Consider the following 21,698-nt stretch of genomic DNA (forward strand, 5'->3'; position numbering starts at 1 on the left):
CTACGATTGGTCGAGAACTATTTTTTATGATGCAGAGCAAATGCGCGTTCTAATTGGTCGAGCCAGCGTCTGGTCCCTCCCCGCGCGGATATTTGAAAACGGCTTTGTGAAGACGGGAAATAGTGTCGACTCTCCGACGGAGAAAAACGTAATTAGGTAAGTAACTGTTTATAAAATATGTGTCACCGTGGTACAAACGAATTATTTTTTGTTTTATTAAATGTGTGTGCATGTGAAGGAGACTGACAATGAAGCACGTCAGCCAAATTGCGACCGAACAAATGACGTTAGCATTAACTGCTGCTAGCTGCTAACGTTAGTTAGCTTATCGCATGTCGGCAGTTTCTTTTTAAAATGTCGGACGCAGTTATATCCTACACAAAACAAACTGTCTCGTATGTTCAGCCGTGGATAAACTGACTTATTTCTCGCTGCCCATCCATGCAGACATGGCTCCCAGGAAGAGGACGACGAAACAACGGAAAAACAACCCAAAGACGGCCAAGCTGGAAGCTTTTCTGGAGGATTTCGACAGCGAAGGTGAATAGAGTTCACTTATTTTTTCGCTACAGTGCCCTCTGGTTACACTTTGTGAAGAAGTGCCCAGTAAAGTGTGCTGTATACAGATGTTTGTTGTTGTTTATTCTTGTTTCATTGTATTCATTTTTCTGAAGCAACCACACAAACCATAATGGACAGGTCCTTAAAGGATAAAAAAAATGACCAAAATGAAATAAGGCACTGCACTTAGGCAATGAGAGACGCATCATAATGAAATTAAAAGGTACTTCTTGTATACATGGATCCAATTCATGCCCAATGTCCCCAGTTGTCCACAGTTATTAATAAATCCATACTATATTTAGCTCCCAGAGATTCCAACCTTCAACATCTGGAGAAAAAGATCAAGTGTCCTACTTTCATCTGAGTCAAAACCTCTGAGATCAGATATAGAAGTAGAAGAAAGGCCATCCATAAATGGCTTGTTTGACTTGAGTAGAAATGACCACCAATCCCAGGCAGGCTTACTGTATATTGTATATTATGGTATGCAGATTACATAATGTTATATTATTACAGAGTCTGACAGAATTTATGGGGCGATACAGATATTGACACTGGACACTAGACACTGGTTGAACATACACAAACACAATATACCATTCTAGCATTGTTAGCAATGAATTGTGACAAGATATGTACTGAGCCGGACAAATAAAGCAGTATCCTCTGTTCGACAAACTGTAATAGCAATAGTGTCTCCACTGACCTTTTGTACTGCATTTTTTTTTATAATTTACTGGTCAACATATGCTCAAACTGATAAATCTGTAGTCAGCAGAAATCAGGTTATAGTATCAAGTTAATTTTTTATTGGATTATTATTACTAATTAAGACTGGGCAACATGGATAAAATCAAATATTGCAATATTTTTGACCAGATGCCTTGATACATATTGATATTGCGTGACAATGTAGGGTTAAATATTGCTGCTTTTACAAAAACTTCACACAATGAGATTTTTTTAATAGATAATCATCAGTACTGTGGATATAATGCCTAAGTGAGTAAAGACAAATAACAATAGAACAGCTGGAACAGTTTGGTAAGTTCAGAAAATTACATCACGTTACTGTAATGCTGCCAGGAAAAGGCAACACTTAAGATATTATTCCCTGTGTTAAATCTGAGACAATATCTAGTCTCATATCATAATGTCAATATATTGTCCAGTCTTGCCAGTAATGCATCATCATGAAAGGGCCATAAACTAGTGGGTAGTGTGATCTAAAACTCTTGCTCTGTTTTGACAGTGAAGACCAGAGTTGGACAGCTGAAAGAGAGGATCAACCAGTTGCTGAAAGATGTTGACAACAGCTACAACATGGCAGTAATTAAGCTCCCCAAGGCTGTCAGGCAAATGGCCTGGTTGGAACATTTAAGTGAGTGAACACAAACGTTCTCAGAATAATGAAACCCAAATCCCAATTCTGTGAAGGTTGTTTGAAGAAATGTTGCAATTGGGCCACAGAGACTTGTTCCTTGTTACACAGAGTCTGTTACTTGTAAAACAGTTGATCTGCACTGGCCCTATGCGTATTGTTTATCCCTTTTAAACATCATCAAATCCCCCCTCTCTTTCTGTAGAGTCTGAGAAACCAAAGTCACCAGAGGTGGATAATATAAAGGTGAGTTGATTATCTTTCTCATAATGTCATGCATAATGTCATGTTGTCTGTCATGATTCACAGTGTGTCACAAGTGTCAGAATCTCTTGGCTTGTGCAGGCACACATACTGTGCTGTACTAAACACTCATTAAGTTCTCGACTGACGTGTCTGTTAACAGAGACAAGAGGAAGCTGCTATCGTTGACAGCGTTGTGGCTGAGGACCACGCAGTCCTTCTGAAATCAGTCAAGAAAAGTATGTTAAAACTACTTTTTGTATTTTCTTTCTTAGTATTTTTTAACCAAACAAGTATATTGAAGCACTAATGCCGATTCTACGTGGCATTGGCTGAACAAATTTTTTCAAATTGGACAAGAATTTTAGCTTTGGAAAGCTAAAATTTATCAAAATTAATCAACTTTTGAAGTGGATTTCATCCCTGTTTATTTTGTCTCTCATAGCAACAAAGACAAAAGGTGGAGCCAAATCCAGTCCAGAGGATGAAAACACCCCGAGTACAACAAGGAAGGTAATGGCTGATTTTAATTCACACATGCATTAGAGGAAGAAAACACAGCTGAAGAGTTTGAGAGCATTATTGAATAAACAGAGAAGATGACTGCCACGTAATGTCATTAATGTACTTTCACTTTATGGTGTTTAACTGCTTGATCCTAATTCAGGGGAAAGCAACAAGGAAGCCCCCGACGACATCAAAAAGAGCAAAGGCGCTGGCAGTCAACAAGCAGAACACCTCCATCAGACGGTGCGACCTTTTTTTCTTTAGCGTTTAAGTTCAGTAGCCCAGTAATGTCGTATTAACGCGTCTCTATCTGGATTCAGATCGACCAGAAAGCCACTGGTCACTCCTGCCAGGAGTGTGCTGGATTCTTCTTTGATGATGGGCCCCACTCCCCTCATCACTCCGCGTTTTGACCCAAGGTGAGTAGCCATTATAGTCACTGCGGCACTATGCTAGTTATTCTGTTAAAATATAGCCACCATTCTCCCTGTTTGTGGAGCAAAGGATGGCTGGAGAAGGGTTGCCTAGTTGTTGAGGTTAAACTACACCACCCAAATAGAGTGAATAAGAACCTGGCAGCAACATGTGAAACTGTTAAATTGCAAGCAAGAGAATGTTTAACCCAGCAGTGTACTACTTACATCTGTGTGTGCCTTTATGTGCTATATTCAGTATTTAACACTGAGGCAGAAATTCCTGTACACTTATTACATCAAATCTCAGATTGATCTTTAAAGCACTTGCTCCTTTGCTTTTATAGATCTGATCTGCAAGTGGATTTAGCATCGTTATGTGTTATACATTATGTGGGCACTGGAGACTTGTTCTCACAGCTATCTCGCTCATTTGAAACGCTGCTGTAATGGAGCACCTAGTGCAGTTTTTACTCTCTTGGATCCTCTTTTAAATCAGAAGACATTGCACACAGTGGGGGGTTCATAATACTCACCATTCAATCTAAATTTCCTCAGGCTTCCCAAGACCCCTGCCGTGAGGATTCCCCGCCACAAAGAGAGGGTTTATAGCATTTCAGTCAACGGCTCTCCCATTGCAGCAGGGAATGAGGATATTGTCATCAATGTCCCCATCGGAAATGGAGAGGTGAGTGTTCGGTCCGCTGGGCTCAGACTTCTGGAGCCTACAGGACAGCGTTTTATTCAAATAACAAAATCTATTACAGTAAGAATCTTAATTCTTACTGTAATATTACTCCATGAAATGATAGTACTAAGGAACTTCAAGTATTTCTGTGTTGTCGCTGTTTGTTAGACCTATATTTATTTTAACACCACTGTGAATAAGTTATTATATGACCTCTGACCTGTGGGTAATTAACCAAACAAATGTCTTGTAATGTTTTGATCCAGAGCATTCAGCTACTGGCCAGTCAGATGGACTCAGTGGACCTGTCTCTACTTGATGACACCGCTCTGAAGAGCATTCGGCTGCTGCAGGTATATTACTCACTGCTGGAGTGTCACTGTGGATCTGTTTTGCTTTCACATAAATGAATATTTTTGATAATAGGGGTTCTCTCTCTTTCATTCTCACAAAACTTCCTGTCTGCACAAGTTCTGTTATAAAATAATCAGATGAAAACAGAAAAATTGTTGAAAAGTTGATTCATTTCATTAGGTGTGAAATATTTGCATATGCTTTTACTCTTTTAATTGTGTTTTTTTTCCTTCTTCTTCTTGACAGAATCGCCTTACAACCCTGTGTGCAACATCAGAGTGACCTGACCGCCTGCTGTTTACTTGTAAATTACTTTTAAGAACATTTATCTTTATTTCAAAGCTTTGCGTCCTCTCCTCTGGCATGGTTTGATTTTTTTCTTTTTTTGCTGAAAGGAGAGATTTTCAAAGGTGTGACATACACGGGTTTTGTCAGTACTTTGTTTTACATAGTAGATCATAGTTTTCTTTAAATCCAACACATTTGCTGGAATTCAGTCAGTAAATGAAAGCTGTCAAAGGTATAAATGTTGGTTAAAATGTGCTTTTATACCATTTACTACTACTTCATTCATTAATCTTTGTGAGAGAGTCTAGTTAACTGCCTTACTTACTTCACCTTTCTCTTTTATGTGGGTATTACCTCCTGCTTTTGGAGCATTAGGCTTAATCTTTGTGGGAATTCTGCCTAATGTTTGTCTCATTCAAGTGCTTTTCTGGGCATTTATTACCATTGTTGAGTCAAACTTGTAAGGTTGTCCTATAAGCCTTGTAAGACAGTTACTTGACAGATCTGTACTGTGCAAATATGATTTTACTGTTCATTCTTTGATTTGTAAGTACACTCTAACCTTATATTTTTGTGTCTTTTACTTTGTCCTTGTTCAATCAACAATGCTCCATGTACATAGGTCACTCTTTGTCTGCAAGACTGATAAAGGATTTCTACCACAGCTCTTAATTTGTCTGATATGGTTTATATGGAATTTCTATATGTTGGTTGATAAGGCTGTGGATGGGTAGGTTGGTAGGGGTCTGCGGGTCCTTTTAAAAAAGTCTAAAAAAATTCAGTTTCATAAATATGAGGCCTTTTGACTTTTATTGGGAATTTTAAAAGCACAACTATTTAAAGGAGCATCATGACAGAAAATCACACCGCAGACAAACTACATTATAAACCTACTCATCCACCCTCCATCTTCACGGTTTAAATTCACATTTTTTCCCTCAAAGGTGAACCATCAACCCTCCCAAGTTTTGAGGTCTTAATAATTGCCACAAATCTTTTATCTAATTGATCCATCTTTTACCTTATTTATGGCAAAATGTGTCAAGCTCTTTTGCATTAAAGTCCACATTTTGGATTCAAATTTTTAAATCTACCATTGTCTAATAATATTCCCACATAAAACCTTCCTCTGCATGGGACTGCTTTTACTTGCCTGCAATGCTTGAATAAGAAAGATGATTTGTCCAAAAGTCAGTCTTAAATTGTGTTAAAAACATCTTGAAAATGTCATAAGAAGTATTAAATTAAAATGAAAGTGTCTGATACCTGTAGACATCCTGCCTGATCACAAGAAATCAATCCAGGTGATGATTCAAAATGATCCTATAAATACGTGTTAGTAGAATTTACTGCTTAAGTTTTGCTTTTAGAGCTGTACCTTTTCACTGTGACCACTAGGTGACAGCATTACACCAGAGAATTTTTCCTTTTCAGTGTCGTCAGAGCACCTCTCTTCAGCGTGAGCTATCTTTTTCCCAGTTATTACCTGTCCTCAGTATTAAAGCTGTGGGCATAACATCAAAAGCTGATGTAAAATCTGTCTTATTACTTTGCCTCCTTTGCATCATTCACAACCTTTGTTTTCACTTTAACAACCTGCAGTCCTATATTGTAGTTTTTATATTTGAATAGTCCGATGCACATCATCACATGTTTACAGGTAAACAAAATCACTGCTTTCTTGTGCTACACTGCTGAGCTTTTAGTTCTGGCAGATAAATTAAAGTGTCTCTACAGAGTTGGTTCCGCTGCATTTATGCGTAATTTTCCTCTTTAGCTTAACAAACTCTTGCTTCTGCTTATGTAAGAACTTCCTCTTGTCCTTTCATGACTTTGTTTACACAGAGGGACATTAGTGGATCACGTGACATGCTGTTGGCAGGAAGTGGCTGCCTGTCCTGCTGCTGGCAAAGAAACCTGCACTCTGACCTTCGGGGACATCTTAACGCTGCCAATTAGAAGCTTGTTAAGCTTCGTTAGGCCTGATGAGCTCGTTAGGGTTTCCACCTGGGATGGTGAAGTGGGTCAGACCGGGCCTCACCTTGGGTCCAGACAGACAAGCATAAGTCTTTTGCTATTCCCCGCTGGATTCTCATGCATCATATGCTACCAAGCCACAGCATGGGAACTCTTTGCCCCCCAGCTGAAACCGGGCCTGGTCCCTTCCATCTGTATCCATCTTAAGCGCTTTATCATCCGCTGTCTCTCGCTGTGCAAACTGTGTTGCAGAGGTAAAAACCAAACTCTGCATCCCTACAAACGACAGATGTTGTGGTCAGCGGTGCGTGCAGTTCAGCTCCCTCGTTAGCGGAGCACCGAGCCCTCGCACACCTGCTCTACATATCATAGAATTTCCTACTTTTGCCTCTGAATGGATTGGGTCCTTTTTTTTTCATTCTCTAGGTGGGTGGAAAATTGCCATTTTGCACGGATGGCTTGGTTTTCAGTAAGCACGCAGGCAGTGGCGCAGTGACAGGTGCGGTATGGATGGGGCGGATTTTAAGGTCACAGAGCAACACTGCTACATAAATCATCCGCTGAGATCTTCGGGATGAGGGACCGGAAGCTGAGATAGTGGAAGGGAGACACACAGTACAGAGATGTTTCAACACAAGCGACGCTGTAGTACCGTCCATTCTGTGCAGTTTTAATGGAATTTAAAGACGATTAAAGATTTAAACACATTTATGCAAAATTAGTTAATTAAGCACTCTTTAAAGCTCCATGAATCAAGATTTTTGTATTTCTGACTGCTACGATATCTCCCACTTGGCAAATGAACTGTAAGGGTCAACCATAATTGGCAGTTACACTTAAGTAAAATCTAATAAAGCAATTAATTAAGCAAATATAATGGAAGCTAGAAACTGTGGGTATCCTGTGTCACTTGGTAACAAATTGCTTCCAGTTTGGGTTATTTATATATCCAGGAGTTGGGGTAAAGGCCTTTGCACACTGAGTCCATTTTTTGGTATGTGCTTTCTTGATCTGTCATCTGATAAGTGTTGTTACACACAGAAACCTTGCACACTGAGTCAGGTGCTTTTTTTAAATTGTTTTTTCCCTTCCAAAAATTCGCAATACGATACATATTGTAAGGACACATTTCCTCCCTTGCTTCTTTCCACTGGATGTACCTCCCTGGCTCTCACCACTCTTCGCTGGTGTCTTATATTTGGCACTGCAGCTACCTGAGATATGAAATGATACTGTGCTACTATTAAATTGCACTCTGCTGTAAGCTTCATCATTGTTGTTGTGCAGTTCTGGAAAGACTAACATTACCTTCTCTTCTCTTGACGTGGAAGATTTAAGGGACTTAGCTTACATATATTTCCACTTCTTTTTTTGTTGTTCGTCCTCTGCCCACTTCTGCCTTGTTCCATTCTCTTGTTAAAGATGTATGTGTCCTGCAGGTTATGCCATAATGTCTTCACTGCTTTTGGTCAAACACCTTTTGACGGATGCAAAAAACACCCCCAGAAATTTAAATGTGTTTTGAAAATGTTAATGCCAGACAAAAGTTTCTAAGTTTGTGTGTAAGTGTGGTTGACACAACATGATGTTGTATTCATTTTTAAACATTTGACAGCTCTGGATGAAAAATACAAACTTGGAGTGCAAAGTCCATAACCATCTTGGAATTATGCGTGAAAAAGGCCTGGTCTCACTCTGAAGTCGTCGAAATCCGGTGCTTGGGCAGTGACATCTGGCGTCAGAAACCAATGATAAAAGGCAAATCTTTAATGTTGGCATGATACATGGCTCGTTGCCGTTATAGTTTAATGGTGCCCGGTGGCGTCAGGGGGAAACACGGCGGGACAACAACGAAAGTTAAGGCGGCGAAAGTCCGAGTGGGATGGATGGTGGATGGGTCCAACGAGCACAGACCTTTACCCCAGAGAGTGGTGTTCTCATGCCGTAAGATTCTAAAGCCAAAAGCTCTTCTTCTCCTAAACCTAACCTTTTGTATGTGTTGCCTAAACCTAACCATGTGTGTTTGTTGTTGAAGGAAAAAAAAGTTAATTTGTGGTGTATGACATACTGCGTTTATTTTTTTGAAAGAGACTGTATAAAAACGTTAAATTTCCTGTGAAAACGGAAGTGTATCTTGAAAGAAGACAATGCATGTAACAGGCAGAACTTGACATGGTCCCAGAACGTCAACAACCAACTCACGCAGGGTACCTTGCCTGTCGTATGTAGACATGGAAAGTCCATGACCAAGATCTCAATATGCGATGAAGTCAGAGTGAGAGTGTGTTGGTGAAACAGTGCCTGGTGGGATTAATAGCTTTTCCTGTTCCTCCTATTGCGCTGACAGTGTGGTCGTGGTTGATGTTAGTTAAGTCAATGCGCTCATGTGACTTAGTTTCACATGGGACTTGTACACTAGTCTCCTGGGTCAAAGTCCTGTGCTTGTTGGACACATCCACATCCACCGTCCCTCCCATCCTTTATTCCTCCCGCCCTCCCTTTGTGGGTTAAACTATGTCCGTTGCTTATAGAGGTTAACAGTGACGTAGATGGTTTTACATTGGAGTGAACTGAAAGCCTGCTGCATCTTAAACAGATGGTAAAGGATGCTTGAGCACTGCCCATGTAGTGTATTTTGACACCCCGAAAGTGATACCAGGCTGTGAAGTGTGAAGCAGCAATAATATTTCAAACTTGTGCTCACAGATTGTTTCACATGGCCAAAAAATCTATTTATACTGTGTAAAGCTGCATTAGTGTTCCATGGACCTTTTTCCACCCCTCATCAGTCCTACCTCTCAGCTCACAACCCCACCCTTTAACCACCTAACCTCACCCTCCCTCACTCACAGTCTCATTTTGTATTCCTGAAATCTGTTATCATTATCACATGTGTCTGACATATGAATGTGGCGTATTTCTCAACAAAGCTGTTCCCTCCCCTAACTGCTGGAGCCATTGGTTAATTGAGCCCCCAGACCTGGGGAAACTGCCAAATTTGCTGCCAAGACGAATGAACCTGGCAGAAGCATGTTCTCGTAGCGAAATTAATTCTCTGGTGCGTCGAGGCCTCCTATGAATCCCATCCGTCAAGTGCCCCACTAATTGATTTATTCACGTGCCCACACCTCCGTCTGCCACTGTCTCTCACTCAATTCATACCGAGCCAGCCAGGGGTCGAGACTCATCTTTAGCTAAGTTGGTTTGTCAGCACAAATTCAAAAAGAGAAAAATGTCACTGAATGCTTTGTTCTGTCTGCTTTGGTGATGGAGAGTGAGGAGGGCACAGGCTGATGGTAAAGCAAAGTGGCAGACGGGAGGAAGAGTTAAATGGGACTGAACGGCCCCCACATGATGCATTCTGGGCATGTGTTCGTCTGGTGGCCAGCAGGGTCCTGATGGCGTTTTGATGGGCGGCCCCTCTGTCGCTCAGGCACCCCTGACGATGGGCGGGGCGGAGAGGAACATCTGCTGCCAAAAAAAAAAATCCTGTGGAAATTAGGCTCTGAAAATACTGGGCTACTCTTAGGAGATGCAGGAGATTAATGCTGATTTAATGCTGACATTTGCTGATTGCGCAGACACAAACTTTTGCTTGAGAGGCCCCTTGGTGACTCTGAAATTTAGACATTTGTGTGAGAGAGATACCCAGCAGCATTTGTTTGGACTGAGGTATCAAAATAATTTACAGACACCAGTTCTGTAATCCAAGAGAGTACTTTATAGGTCATGTGTGCATTTCTTGATTTGTGCTTTTGTCAGGTTTGTGCAGATAGTGTGGTGCAGTGTGTTTATGGGAAACCAACCAAAAACAAAAGGCTCAGGCTTATGCTGAAAACTGCAGAGGCACTAAGACAAGGGTTAATTTTAAAAAAGAAAAGTAACTCTTTGCATGCAAATTACTAAGAAGAAGAGGGTATACTTTATTTAATCCCGAAAGGGTATGAAAAATAAAGAAATGGACAGGGCTGATATGTTGACACTGAAAGGAGCGTAGGTGTCAACGAACACAACTTAAAGTGTTGGGCGTACCTCGCCTCTTGCCCGGTGTTAGCTGAGATAGGCTCCAGACCCCTCCGCCACCCCTAACAGGATAAATGGTTACAGAACATGAATGAATGAATGAATGGAGTGTACTTGCTGAATACAAGTAAAAATTGCAGTTTCAGCCCTGTAGGAAGCTGAGATGTCAGTGTAGTGCATAGTGTTGCGTAGCCATGCCTATCACCACAGCACTGTGTCAGCCATACAGACAGGTCTGCAGGCAACTATTACCATTCTGCTATAGGGGGAAAATGTTCTGGCTTGTTTGTATTTCTTTAAACCAATCACAATCATCTTGAGTAGAGCTAAGCCCAGGACTCAGTGATGGTGCCCTTGTAAAATAGTGTCGGGGGAACTTGTTTTAGTGAAACATTTGCACGCCAGCCTAAAAACAGGCCAATGACATGCTAATAGCCACAGTCTACATCCAATGAAGACTAGCTTGCATGTAGTTGAATCAGTAGTTGAAGAGAAAGAGCTGAAAGCAGTTGAAGTGACAGCTGAAGTAAGTAAGATAAAAGCTGCTAAAATATCAGTCAGTGTCAATACCATGAAAACAACCAAATTGCTCACTGACATGTAAGAACTAAAAACAGTTAAAAAAAAAAAGTGTCTATAAATCAGTATAAGCATCACAGATGAAAGAAGTTAAACTGTCATTTGATTACAGTTGAAGTGCAACAGAAATTATGTGCACTCTAAATGCGCCAGTTGGTACTGTTTGTAACATGTGACAGCAGGTTAAATTGTGGTTGAAGGTTAAGCAGTTAAATTGTCAATTTTTAGGAATTTAACAGCACATTTTTGTTTATTGTTTTCCTAAATCTAATTGGACATTGAGGCAGTATAGTTTATTATCTGTCCCTGCCTCTGTGCACACCAACAAGCAACGTTTTTGATTTTGTAAATCAATAGAACTTTCTTTGTGAGCCATTTTCAGGCCATAGACAGTTTGTGAGTCAAGGGCACAAACATACACTTTCCTAACAGGGCGAACCAAAGCCTGCATGCAGAGGGTTTTAATGTGGAAAGCACAAATAGTGGAGGCACAAACCTGAGCTTTGTGCTGTCATTCATTCCTATGCTGAACCTGGCCTGGGCAGGTTGAAAACAAGCTTTTCTTATTTGGTTAGACGAATATGAGATGCAAATATCAGGAAGGGCGACAGAGCAGGGATAAAATAAAGTGAATTCTCACCCCATTCATTACCTCCATCAAAGACAGAAAAGGAAAGTGACCATAAAATGAGTGCTGGAGCAATGGTCGGGATTGCCTTTGAGAAATAATTAAAGCCTCTTTGCAATGCTCCCCAGCCTCCGGGAAAAATCCCCATCTTCTGTATGGTCTACAATTGATGTTTGGTTTACCAGCCCCTCTGTATAAAGCAGACCTTCAATAAACTATATCACCCTATTTGTGAGAGTAATACAGCCCACTGCGGTCCTCAATTAGGTATAAATGACACAGCAAATTGGAAAATTAGGGGGAGAGGGAAGGATAATTTGCTCCAAAACAGGCTAAAACCAATTCATTAGGAGACCAGGAAGGAGACAAAGGGTCCGTTTCTGTCCTCCACCAGAAAATCCCACTTTAAGTTTTGATGCCTGACTGTTCACCTTGCCACAAGCTGTGTTTGAAGCCTGATCTTATCACGTAGCATGACTCATATGTGATACATAATGTGCTGAATTACAGGTTGCAATAATGGGTGACGTGTGAAGAGGACAGCAGGAGTCTCACTTATTAAAGCTTTATAATTTCCAATCAGACAAATCTTAATCACAGGCAAGGATAACATCCCCCAGTTATGAACAGCTCATGCAGGCTGTAGCATTTCACATAATGTGTTTTTCTCTAAAAAAGAAGTACAGGTCATCACAGGACAGTGATGACGAGCAATGTGCTGCACATGTTGTTGACAGCTGAGACAGTATGGATGACTGGGTGGCTGGATGACCAGGGTTAAGTTCACCACACTGGCGAGTCTCCGCTTTGCTTAAGTATCCTTTTATTGCCTTGCTGAGAGGACAGCTCAGAAGGCTCACTAAATTACCACATTAGTACAATGTGAAATATTCATAAGCAGCTTAGAGGTTAGGACTTAAAAGTTATTCAAAGTCACAGTAACCTGTGCACAACAAAAGTAGTAAAACTAGACTGAACATATTTTCATGGCCCCAAGAGGATGAACCCTAATGTCTTTGGGGATCCCTGACATTTACTATAATACCACCACGAGGTTGACATATGTGGTCAGAGTGACATATTTTGGCAATTATGGAAAGGGTTACTTTACAAGTGCACATTTCATATATATCACATCAACTTTTCTAAAGTGATGTAGCATATGAGCTGACTTTGTCATCTGGAGGTGGAGGGGTTGGTGGATGGCCAAAACTGGTGGTGATTTTGTGAGTCATTGCTGTGTTTCCAGCTGCTTTTCAGGCACATTGAATTGTAGTGATGACATGAGCTTGTATTTAGTGCTCATTAGCAAATATTAGTATGTTCATTTATTCATTCATTTTCTGTAAACGCTTATCTATGGGGTGCCGTTTGTAAAGGGCTCATGCTGAAAATAACATCAACATTTTGCCACATTTAGCTTCAAACAATGTTTAAAAAAGTGTTGTGAATTTTTTAACATCACCTTTTACCACATTTACAGCAATATTTGTTAACTTAGAAATATATTAAATAGTTAAATCTAAATATTAAATGTGGCACCTAAATGTTAAATGTTAAATCTAAATATTAAATCTAAATGCTAAATCTAAATGTTAAATCTAAATGCTAAATCTAAATGTAGCTAAACTCCGCTGGTTTTCTACCTGGAAGTATTTGTTAACAACAAGGTGATTCCCTCCGAAGGGACACTAACAACTCAAAGTACATGTCAAATAAAATTTCTCCAAACATATTTTTTGTTATTTTAGGTGGTTATTATCACGCTAATGTATGTTCAAGTGTCCATTTCCCCCGATAAGTTGGTTTTAATTCGTTATTTGATTCTATAAACACAGTCTGACCATCTCAAGCTTTTATTTTGGTACTTCCGGTGCCCGGCAGTGTGAATTTGCATATTAGCTAAATATTTAGTTTCACCCAGAACATTTAGATTTAACATTTAACATTTAGATTTAGCATTTAGATTTAACATTTAGATTTAGATTTCACATTTAGATTTAACATTTAGTATTTAGATTTAATATTTAGATTTAGATTTAGCATTTAGATTTAACATTTAGCATTTAGATTTAACATTTAAATCTAGATTTAAATTTAGCATTTAGATTTAACATTCAGATTTAAATTTAATATTTAGATTTAACATTTAACATTTAGGTGCCACATTTAATATTTAGATTTAACTATTTAATATATTTCTAAGTTAACAAATATTGCTGTAAATGTGGTAAAAGTTGACGTTAAAAAATTCACAACACTTTTTTAAACATTGTTTGAAGCTAAATGTGGCAAAATGTTGATGTTATTTTCAGCGTGAGCCACTTTACAAACGGCACCCCATACTTATCCTATTGGGGGTCGCAGAGGTGCTGGAGCCTACCCCGATTGACATTGGCTGAGAGGCAGGGTACACCCTGGACAGGTTGCCAGACTATCACAGGGCTGACACATACAGACAGACAACCATTCACAATCACATTCACATCTACCACCAATTAGGCTGCGTGTCTTTGGACTGTAGAAGGAATCCGGAGTGCCTGGAGAAAACCTGCTCTGACACACCCACGCTGAACAGGGTGAACATGCAAACTCTGCACAGAAGGGCTCCTTTGTCCGAGGATTCGACTCAAGAACCCTCTCGCTGTGAGGTGACACTGCTAATCACTGCACCCATGTGCCGAGTGTTAGTATGTTACTCTCTTAAATGTTTGTGAACATGGAAAAATGTTATTGTGAGCATGTTAGCATGGTGATGTAACCATTAACCCCAAGGCACCTCTATGCTGTTAACATGACTGTAAACTTTGTAGTCTGGTTTTCTTTGAAACACACAAGGAATTAAATGTACAGGCTCTACAACATGCTGCATCTTTAGTCGGTAGTCAAGTTGTTGTCCCACCTTTCTCCACCTTAGCTCACTTTCTGAGTTTGAGAAACAGTTGAAAAAGTGTTTCAGTCAGTGTGAAAGCCAGGCTGACAGTTTGTCACTGAGCATTTGGTGGTATTTTCAGCAACAGACCAGCAACAGGAACTGAGCTGACACTCTGTTAGGATGTTTTTTTCCACTTTGCTGCAGGAATGAGTCCACAGATTTCATTGCTGTTATTATTACATGTAATATCTAAAAGTTAACTCAAAGTGTGGACCTTGATACTGCCGTTCAGCTGGTATTCCTTTCACCGCTCCCTCATGTGTGACTTTATAAGATGTGCTTACAGCCCATATGCCTCATCTATATAACCCACATGTTGTGTATATATTTTTTTCTTTAACACTCTCCAAAGACACCTGCTTTTTAAACTACCTGCTGTCACTGTGGTCAGTTTAAAAGGAAAGCTTCCTCTCTAAACTGTTTGCTCGCTGAGTGCCGACGTGGTGTGGCAGCTGCGCCTGTCCAGGTGTGTACTTGAAATTCTGGGCACAAAACAATGCAGATATGAAGTTAGTGGTGATTATGTTGGAGCTGTGAGACACCGATTACACACACACACACACACACACACACACACACACACACACACACACACACACACACACAGTGGCTCTTGGATCATTTGAGAAACACCTGTCTCTCTTGGATTCACGGCAGCAGACCTACATGATAAAATAAGTTTGGGGATCAATTTGTCTTCATTTCCAGCCTCTCTTTTTATTAGATGCAGTGGAGAGTGATATGATTAGAGGGGTCTGATTCAAGAGCTGTTGCACAATGGCCACTTCACATAACACACACACGCACACACACTCTCACACATAACAAATCTTAACACAGGAAACAAAAGTCTCTCTTTTTACTGAAGAGAATAGGACATAATGTTAGTAATTAATCTTCGGCTCCATAATTATTTTAATGTGCAGTGAATATTTCTAAAAATTCCTTGCTTTTGAATGGGGTGCTGATGGAGTACATGGTGTTTGTAACAGACAGGGAACATCAGAGTCTTTTCATTTAACAATCACACTGCAGAGAAAGAGATCAAAATGGAGCCAAAGATGGAGGAATGTCTGCTGAAGGACTGCATCAGGCAACTTTGAAAACTCCATTAACATCCTTCAGAAAGTAGTTTTGTGCTACGAGTCACCCGTCAATAAATAAATCTCTCCCCATGAACGAAGGAGATGTTTGACTTTTTTAACTTTGGGAGTTTTCAGCCGAACATTGTGCACTTATTGATTCAGTCTCTTCCTTCGTAACGGGTGTTGCTTCACTAAGAGAGAGAAGGAGACAGAATTTTAATACACAACAAATCACTGCGCCCCTTGAAGGGTCAGTTTACATTATAAGAAACAGATATCTCAAAAAGGGGAAAAATAAAACTAATATTCTCCACAGGTTTTTGGAATTTGAGTGAGGTGATATTTTAAAGTGGTATCAACATTTTTTTTTTTTTGCCACTGAAGCAAGCTGAACATTTTCACTATTTTTAGGGTATTTCATGCATTTAAAGAGTGGACAGGAGAGAAATGACAGGAAATGAGGGAAGAGGGAGCTAAATGGTATGCTTTGTTTACCAGGTTGTAGCATACTCTGTCTTTCTGTCATTGCCGTTCCTCGACTTTTGGTGGCTCTATGACCACAACGGCCCTAAGCAGCCGTGTACGTGTGTGAGAATGTTTTTGCTGAGGGGTGCTGCCATGAATGTGCACACATGATTATGTATGTGCACATGCTTAGGCAAGATAACTGACAGCCTGCTTGTGCAGTGTGCAGCCCATTGCACACAACAGTATACACTATTATACCTGCAAAAGAGGGTATTTAAGCCAGAATAAAACATTTTTCCAACCATAACCAAGTAGTTTGGTTCCTAAACATAACCATACGTTAACCACTGTATTGTTGAAACATACGGAAACATAACATTTTAACATATCTGCTTCATAATAACCTATAAATTTTACATATTTGTCATACAATTCAAAGATTGATTCTGGCAAATGGGTTGAAGAGTCACAGGAATATTGCTCATTAGTGGTTCCATCAGTCCAAAGAAATGTGTGCCCCCTTGCCTCAGACACAATTTCTCTCCTTCAGAATTTCTGATCAGATCATAACGTTATTTCCGCTCATGTGCTGCTTCATCAATAGCTGCCATAAATCCCATCCCGATGGATATGCCCCCGCAGTGTAATACCCATGCATCAAAGATACTGCATCTATCTCAACCTTTTCAGTCTGTCTGTGCTATTGATTAACTCACGCTACTGCAAATCTCTCCCTGAGTTTAGCTGACTTAACAGCTGACCCTGACCCTTGCACTTTGACCTGACGTAGTGATGCCACATCAGATCGGAGGAATTCATTTTTCACATTTTTTTAACATCTTTTTTTTTCATATATTTTCTGACAGACATCGGGGGTAATGCAGCACCCTCAGTGCCCACCTTCCCACGCCCATGGCCGCTTAGGTTGATGATGCGTTGGGCCTGCTCTGCTGTGCGCTATCTAGTGTTGGACAGGTAGCGCACAGCAGGTCTATCAAAGCAAGAGAGTGGAGTTGAAGGCTGGAAACCCAAGACAATGAGCTGAAAGACGCTACAACTGTTTATAGAGCTGAGGGGAGCTGCAGAGTTGAGTGATAATTGTCTGTGGGTGCATCACTAAAAGAGACACCTTAGTCATGGGATGCTGGTAATATAAAAATATTGATTAATGCAGCTTTAACACATCTGAGTCTTTACACTTGGTGCCTCAAGTAAGATAACCGTCCTGCAGACCTACACGGACACACAAGTCAAGGCAGTCTTCTGGTCCATCACTCCTGATGTGTCTGCGGTCTCTGAGAAAAAAATCCAGAGTTGAGGAGTGCGTGTAGAGAGAAGTGAGTAAAATGCTGACCTCGCGGGTAAGCAACACCGGTGTGCTGTTAGCAGAAAACCCTGTTCCTCTGTCATGCATCACAGAGCTGTCGACCTCCAGACTCCCGTGTCTGTCCGCTCAGTCGCAAAAACGTGCAAAGTGTTTTTAAGTGCTTGGCCCTCAAGTCTCTAGTAGCAGGTGCCCATTTTCCTTGCCTGTTTTCCTGGAAAAAACACATACACACACACAACTGCTAAGTCCCCGAGAAGCACATCATGCCTGTAACAATAAGTTGCTGAGTTGCGGCTTTCTCCCCTTTCTGCATAATCAGTACATCGCATTAACAGTGATGGGTTGAATGCATTAATGTGCATATTTTCGTCTTTGTGGCCTCTAAGAAGAAGGACAGGCACTGCTGATGGAACAGATTACTGGTATCCCAGTTGAGTGAATTAAACAAAGAATTTAAAACCAGCTTCAAGATGATATTTTAACATTTGCATGACATTTGTAGTCATGCTTTGCTCTTGTTTGTGTCTTCAGATTATTCCCAACTCCCACATGTGCCTGCTGTTCTTTCACAAACAATACATCTACAGATTCTGGTGCTGCAAAAACATGTTTATTATTTGCATCATGATTAGTTTTCTTTTGACATTACAGCGGCAAGAGAGCAGATTCAGCGTTCCCCTGGCATTTCTGACTGCAAGTTGTGCTTATCTGAAGTATCATGGTGATCATAGCCATGCAGGGTTTATTCAAACTGACTGAGCGAGGCTGCGGTGTGGTTGCACCTGCCAAGAGCTTCAGTAATACAGCAGCTCAGCAGGTTTAACACAGATTATTGTTGGTATCCTGCTGAAAGACCCTCTCTCTATTTCCCTTGTTCTGTTTTTACAAGAACCGACAGTTGACATGGTCTGCTACATGTAAAACAAGCTTTATATTCCTGCAGCAGAGCCCAAAAGAATAAAAACATTGTGGAAAAAGTTTAATTTTTTTTTTTCATTTCAATTTAACTGGGCTGTGTAGAACACTGATGTGATTTAAATTGACGGAGGATAGTGTTGAGTCTCAAGTGTCTCCTGTTCTGAAGCTGCTCATCCATCTGCCTCGGCTCTGTGAATTAAAGTTTTTCTTATTTGCTTGAACATATTTGCCCATTCTTAAGTTTACAGTCTAGTTTTCCACTTTTTAATACATTTGAAAGTAATGATGTAGAGAGACAATGAAATGTTTACCATTAATTCCACCCGCAGCTTTTGAGCAACAGCTTCTGCTGGAGTATGGCAGCACCACTTACACAAACCAGATGCAGTACATCGTAACACTAGAACCAGTGTTAATAATAATGGCAATTTGTTATGTTTATTAAAAGTTATGACTACATTTCCTAATTATTATTTCAGACAGCAGTGCATAGTTGTCTTTTGTAGCGTAGCAATTTTTTTCTTTACATGTTTTTTACCAATATACTGTATGGGAGGGAGATTTTGAACATGTTTGTACACTGGGGTGGAAGTGTCTCCCCCAGTTTATATCATAATTATGGCTTAGGTTCACACACAGGCCTAAATGGAAATGACACATTTTGTTTGCAAAATGTTCCTACACTCACAAAACATTAAAAACGTGCAACAAAAGCATAACTGTGTTCTTTCAATCAATCATTACACAATGGTCAACAAAATACAACATATAGCTTTCAGTGTGAGCCAGTTAAACTTTACATAATTTGTGCTATGTGCCTGTGCATTTGTTGATACGTAACATAGTAATAGTATATCACAGCATGAATAACATTGACTTTAAAGATGATTTTATAGAGGTAAAGAACCGTGCTGCACTCTGCACTTACACATTTGAGATGCCCTTTAAATAGAAAGAACAAGAGAAATTTTCCAAGAAAGTTTCATTTTATTTCATTGATTATTCATTCTTACGTGTCTTTGGCCGGTTTGATCCATGCTTGCAAATAGCAACACACAAGTGGCATCTTAAGCGGGATTTACAGTTGTGCACAGACTACGCATTGACCTACGCATGTCACTTACGCCATTGTGATTATTTTTACTTGTGCAGTGGTGTGTCTGTGTCACTCTGTCTCAGTTACACCTCCAAAACACTAGTTGGCGGCGAAGGTTTCTGTGAAGTGCTGTAAAGTTTAGTTGATTCAAAACACACATTAAACGTGGCTTAAGAGACAATTTCAAACACAAGTACACAAATCAGCTTCACTATAACTTACAGCATTCACAGACAAATAGTTGTCTTTATGTGGACACATTTTCCCCACAAATACAACATGCTAACATTTTAAGCACAAGCCTATGGCATTTTACATTGTATAAATTAGCCGAGCGGCCAGCGATCTTTCCTTCTTCTCACATAAAACCAGGGACAACAGCAACATTTAACAAAAGTAACGGCACACAATTTGGCTCCATTACAACTCACAAGATTCACAGAGAAAACAACTGTCTTATACTAAGCACGTTTTCCAAATAAATACAAAATGCTAATGTGGCAACGTAGTGGGGGGGGTGTTTGTTTTATATTATCAAAAATGACACCAATTGTAAGCCAGACAACGCCACCTAGGGACTTTCACCCAAGGAGTTTTACCCAATGTTAAACCATAAGGCACACACAGGTTCAAAACACTACAGGCAGAGACGTGGTTCCAAAGTAAATCAAGATTTTATTAATTGTTTGAGCAAAAGAAATGACTGTTAAACTGGAAGTGTCTGTGGAGGTAAAGGGAAAAGATTAGTAACTGGAAATGATTGCAAGTTCAAGTTATGGAAGAATGTATAAGAAAATTTATTACAATTTATTCTTTAACAATAACTTTAGTAAACACACTTCCAGTGTAAATTATTTAAAACTATCAAAAAAAAAAAAAGGGGGAGGGGACTGAGTGGAAGCTAGCAAGGGGGAGGCAAACTACCAGAGGATGTGTCCCAGGAGTGCACTTACCCACCACTCGTGAACTCACAGCAAACAGGTGCAGAAAATCGTGTCCCAGTGCCCTTATCACTACAACAAAACAAGGTGCGGGGGACCACCTAGAGTGCCTAGCCTCCGCCACTAGCCAGCAACCACTGCACGGTAAAGGAGAAGAAAGAAAATGTTAAACAAAGAAAACAGGTAAGATGTATTAAACTAGTTGGTTCAACTAAAAGTGATTTTTAATAACAATTTCAATAAAATGCTAGGATTAAAAGTTGGTGGCTAACTCAAGTAAACTAAAAATAAACGAAACAGCACTAAAGACAAAACAGCAGCCGATTGTCTTGGCCGGTACAGCAATTGCCCAAATGTCCTTTAACCCGTTTCGCACAGTTCACCGCTAAAAAGGGCAAGTACAATGTTAACACAATTGTGGGATGGGGAAGTGAAGGGTTGGTTGGAAAAATTAACAAACCTCAACTCAATGTTCGTGGACATCAAAACGACCAGCCATCAGTACAGGAAAGGAACCTAACAGACAATGCAGCTCCTGTTAAAATCACGGCCACTACTAATGTTAAAATCGGCTAAAGTAGCCTCCAGCCCCACTACCTACCTCAGACATGACCATGTGGCAGAGACCAGGCACAGACAAAGGGAGAGAGAGAGGCAGCCTTCATGCCACAGGTGCATTAAATAGGCCCTGCCCAATTAGGGGGGTTAGGAAAGGGGAGGAGTTGACCTAGTTTTGGAGAGGCTGCAGTCTGCAGCCTCTGGCCTGAGAGTTTCCCTGCTACACTAACATTATTAGCGCCAGCCTATGGCATTGTATAAAATAGCCTAGCGTCGAGCGGAGATTTCCTCTTCTTATATGAAGCCAGGATAAATCCCAAAGTATAAATCCCTGAAGGATAAATCACACACAAGATGTTGAATTTATACTTCTGCGTTGAATCTACGGCGTCGATTCAACAGAATTATACTTCAGAATTCAGAAGTATAAATTCTCTATTAGATGAATAAGGACTGCTTGCTGATTTAAGTGTTGTACAAACGAGTTTCACACAGGTGAACCAGAGATTCATTACTATGCAAATAATTTCTATCAGCTGTGAATAGATGTTTTCGTTTAACACAGTAAAGCCAACAGAGTTTGGGGTCTTTCTCCAAGATCTGTATGAACTGTTTTGAATGAGGTTGTGAAAAATGTGTGAAACCAATGAAAAAGTGTTAATAAGCAATCTGTATCCTAAACGCTTCATTGGTCGTATAAACAAGCACACGCACTTTAACTTGTC

The 21,698-nt window shown here is 40.2% G+C and overlaps 1 protein-coding gene across 1 annotated transcript; it reads left to right on the top strand.

Annotated features, from left to right (window-relative positions):
* Positions 1-37: 37 nt before the first annotated feature.
* cdca8 (cell division cycle associated 8) lies at positions 38-5,102 on the top strand. Its single transcript, XM_049603067.1, has 11 exons — positions 38-156; positions 448-540; positions 1,817-1,945; positions 2,151-2,191; positions 2,352-2,427; positions 2,634-2,701; positions 2,856-2,938; positions 3,016-3,114; positions 3,667-3,796; positions 4,063-4,149; positions 4,397-5,102. Exons 2-11 carry the CDS (start codon positions 450-452, stop codon positions 4,430-4,432), a joined length of 840 nt encoding a protein of 279 aa, XP_049459024.1. The 5' UTR covers positions 38-156; positions 448-449; the 3' UTR covers positions 4,433-5,102.
* Positions 5,103-21,698: the final 16,596 nt, after the last annotated feature.

This window comes from Epinephelus fuscoguttatus, linkage group LG17, assembly GCF_011397635.1.
Source record: "Epinephelus fuscoguttatus linkage group LG17, E.fuscoguttatus.final_Chr_v1".
NCBI lineage: Eukaryota > Metazoa > Chordata > Actinopteri > Perciformes > Serranidae > Epinephelus > Epinephelus fuscoguttatus.

Coding starts and splice junctions, on each gene's coding strand:
- cdca8 (XM_049603067.1), top strand. CDS start 450: ATGGCTCCCAGGAAGAGGACGACGAAACAACGGAAAAACAACCCAAAG. Junction 2,192..2,351: donor CAGAGGTGGATAATATAAAG/GTGAGTTGATTA, acceptor GTCTGTTAACAG/AGACAAGAGGAAGCTGCTAT. Junction 3,797..4,062: donor TCCCCATCGGAAATGGAGAG/GTGAGTGTTCGG, acceptor GTTTTGATCCAG/AGCATTCAGCTACTGGCCAG.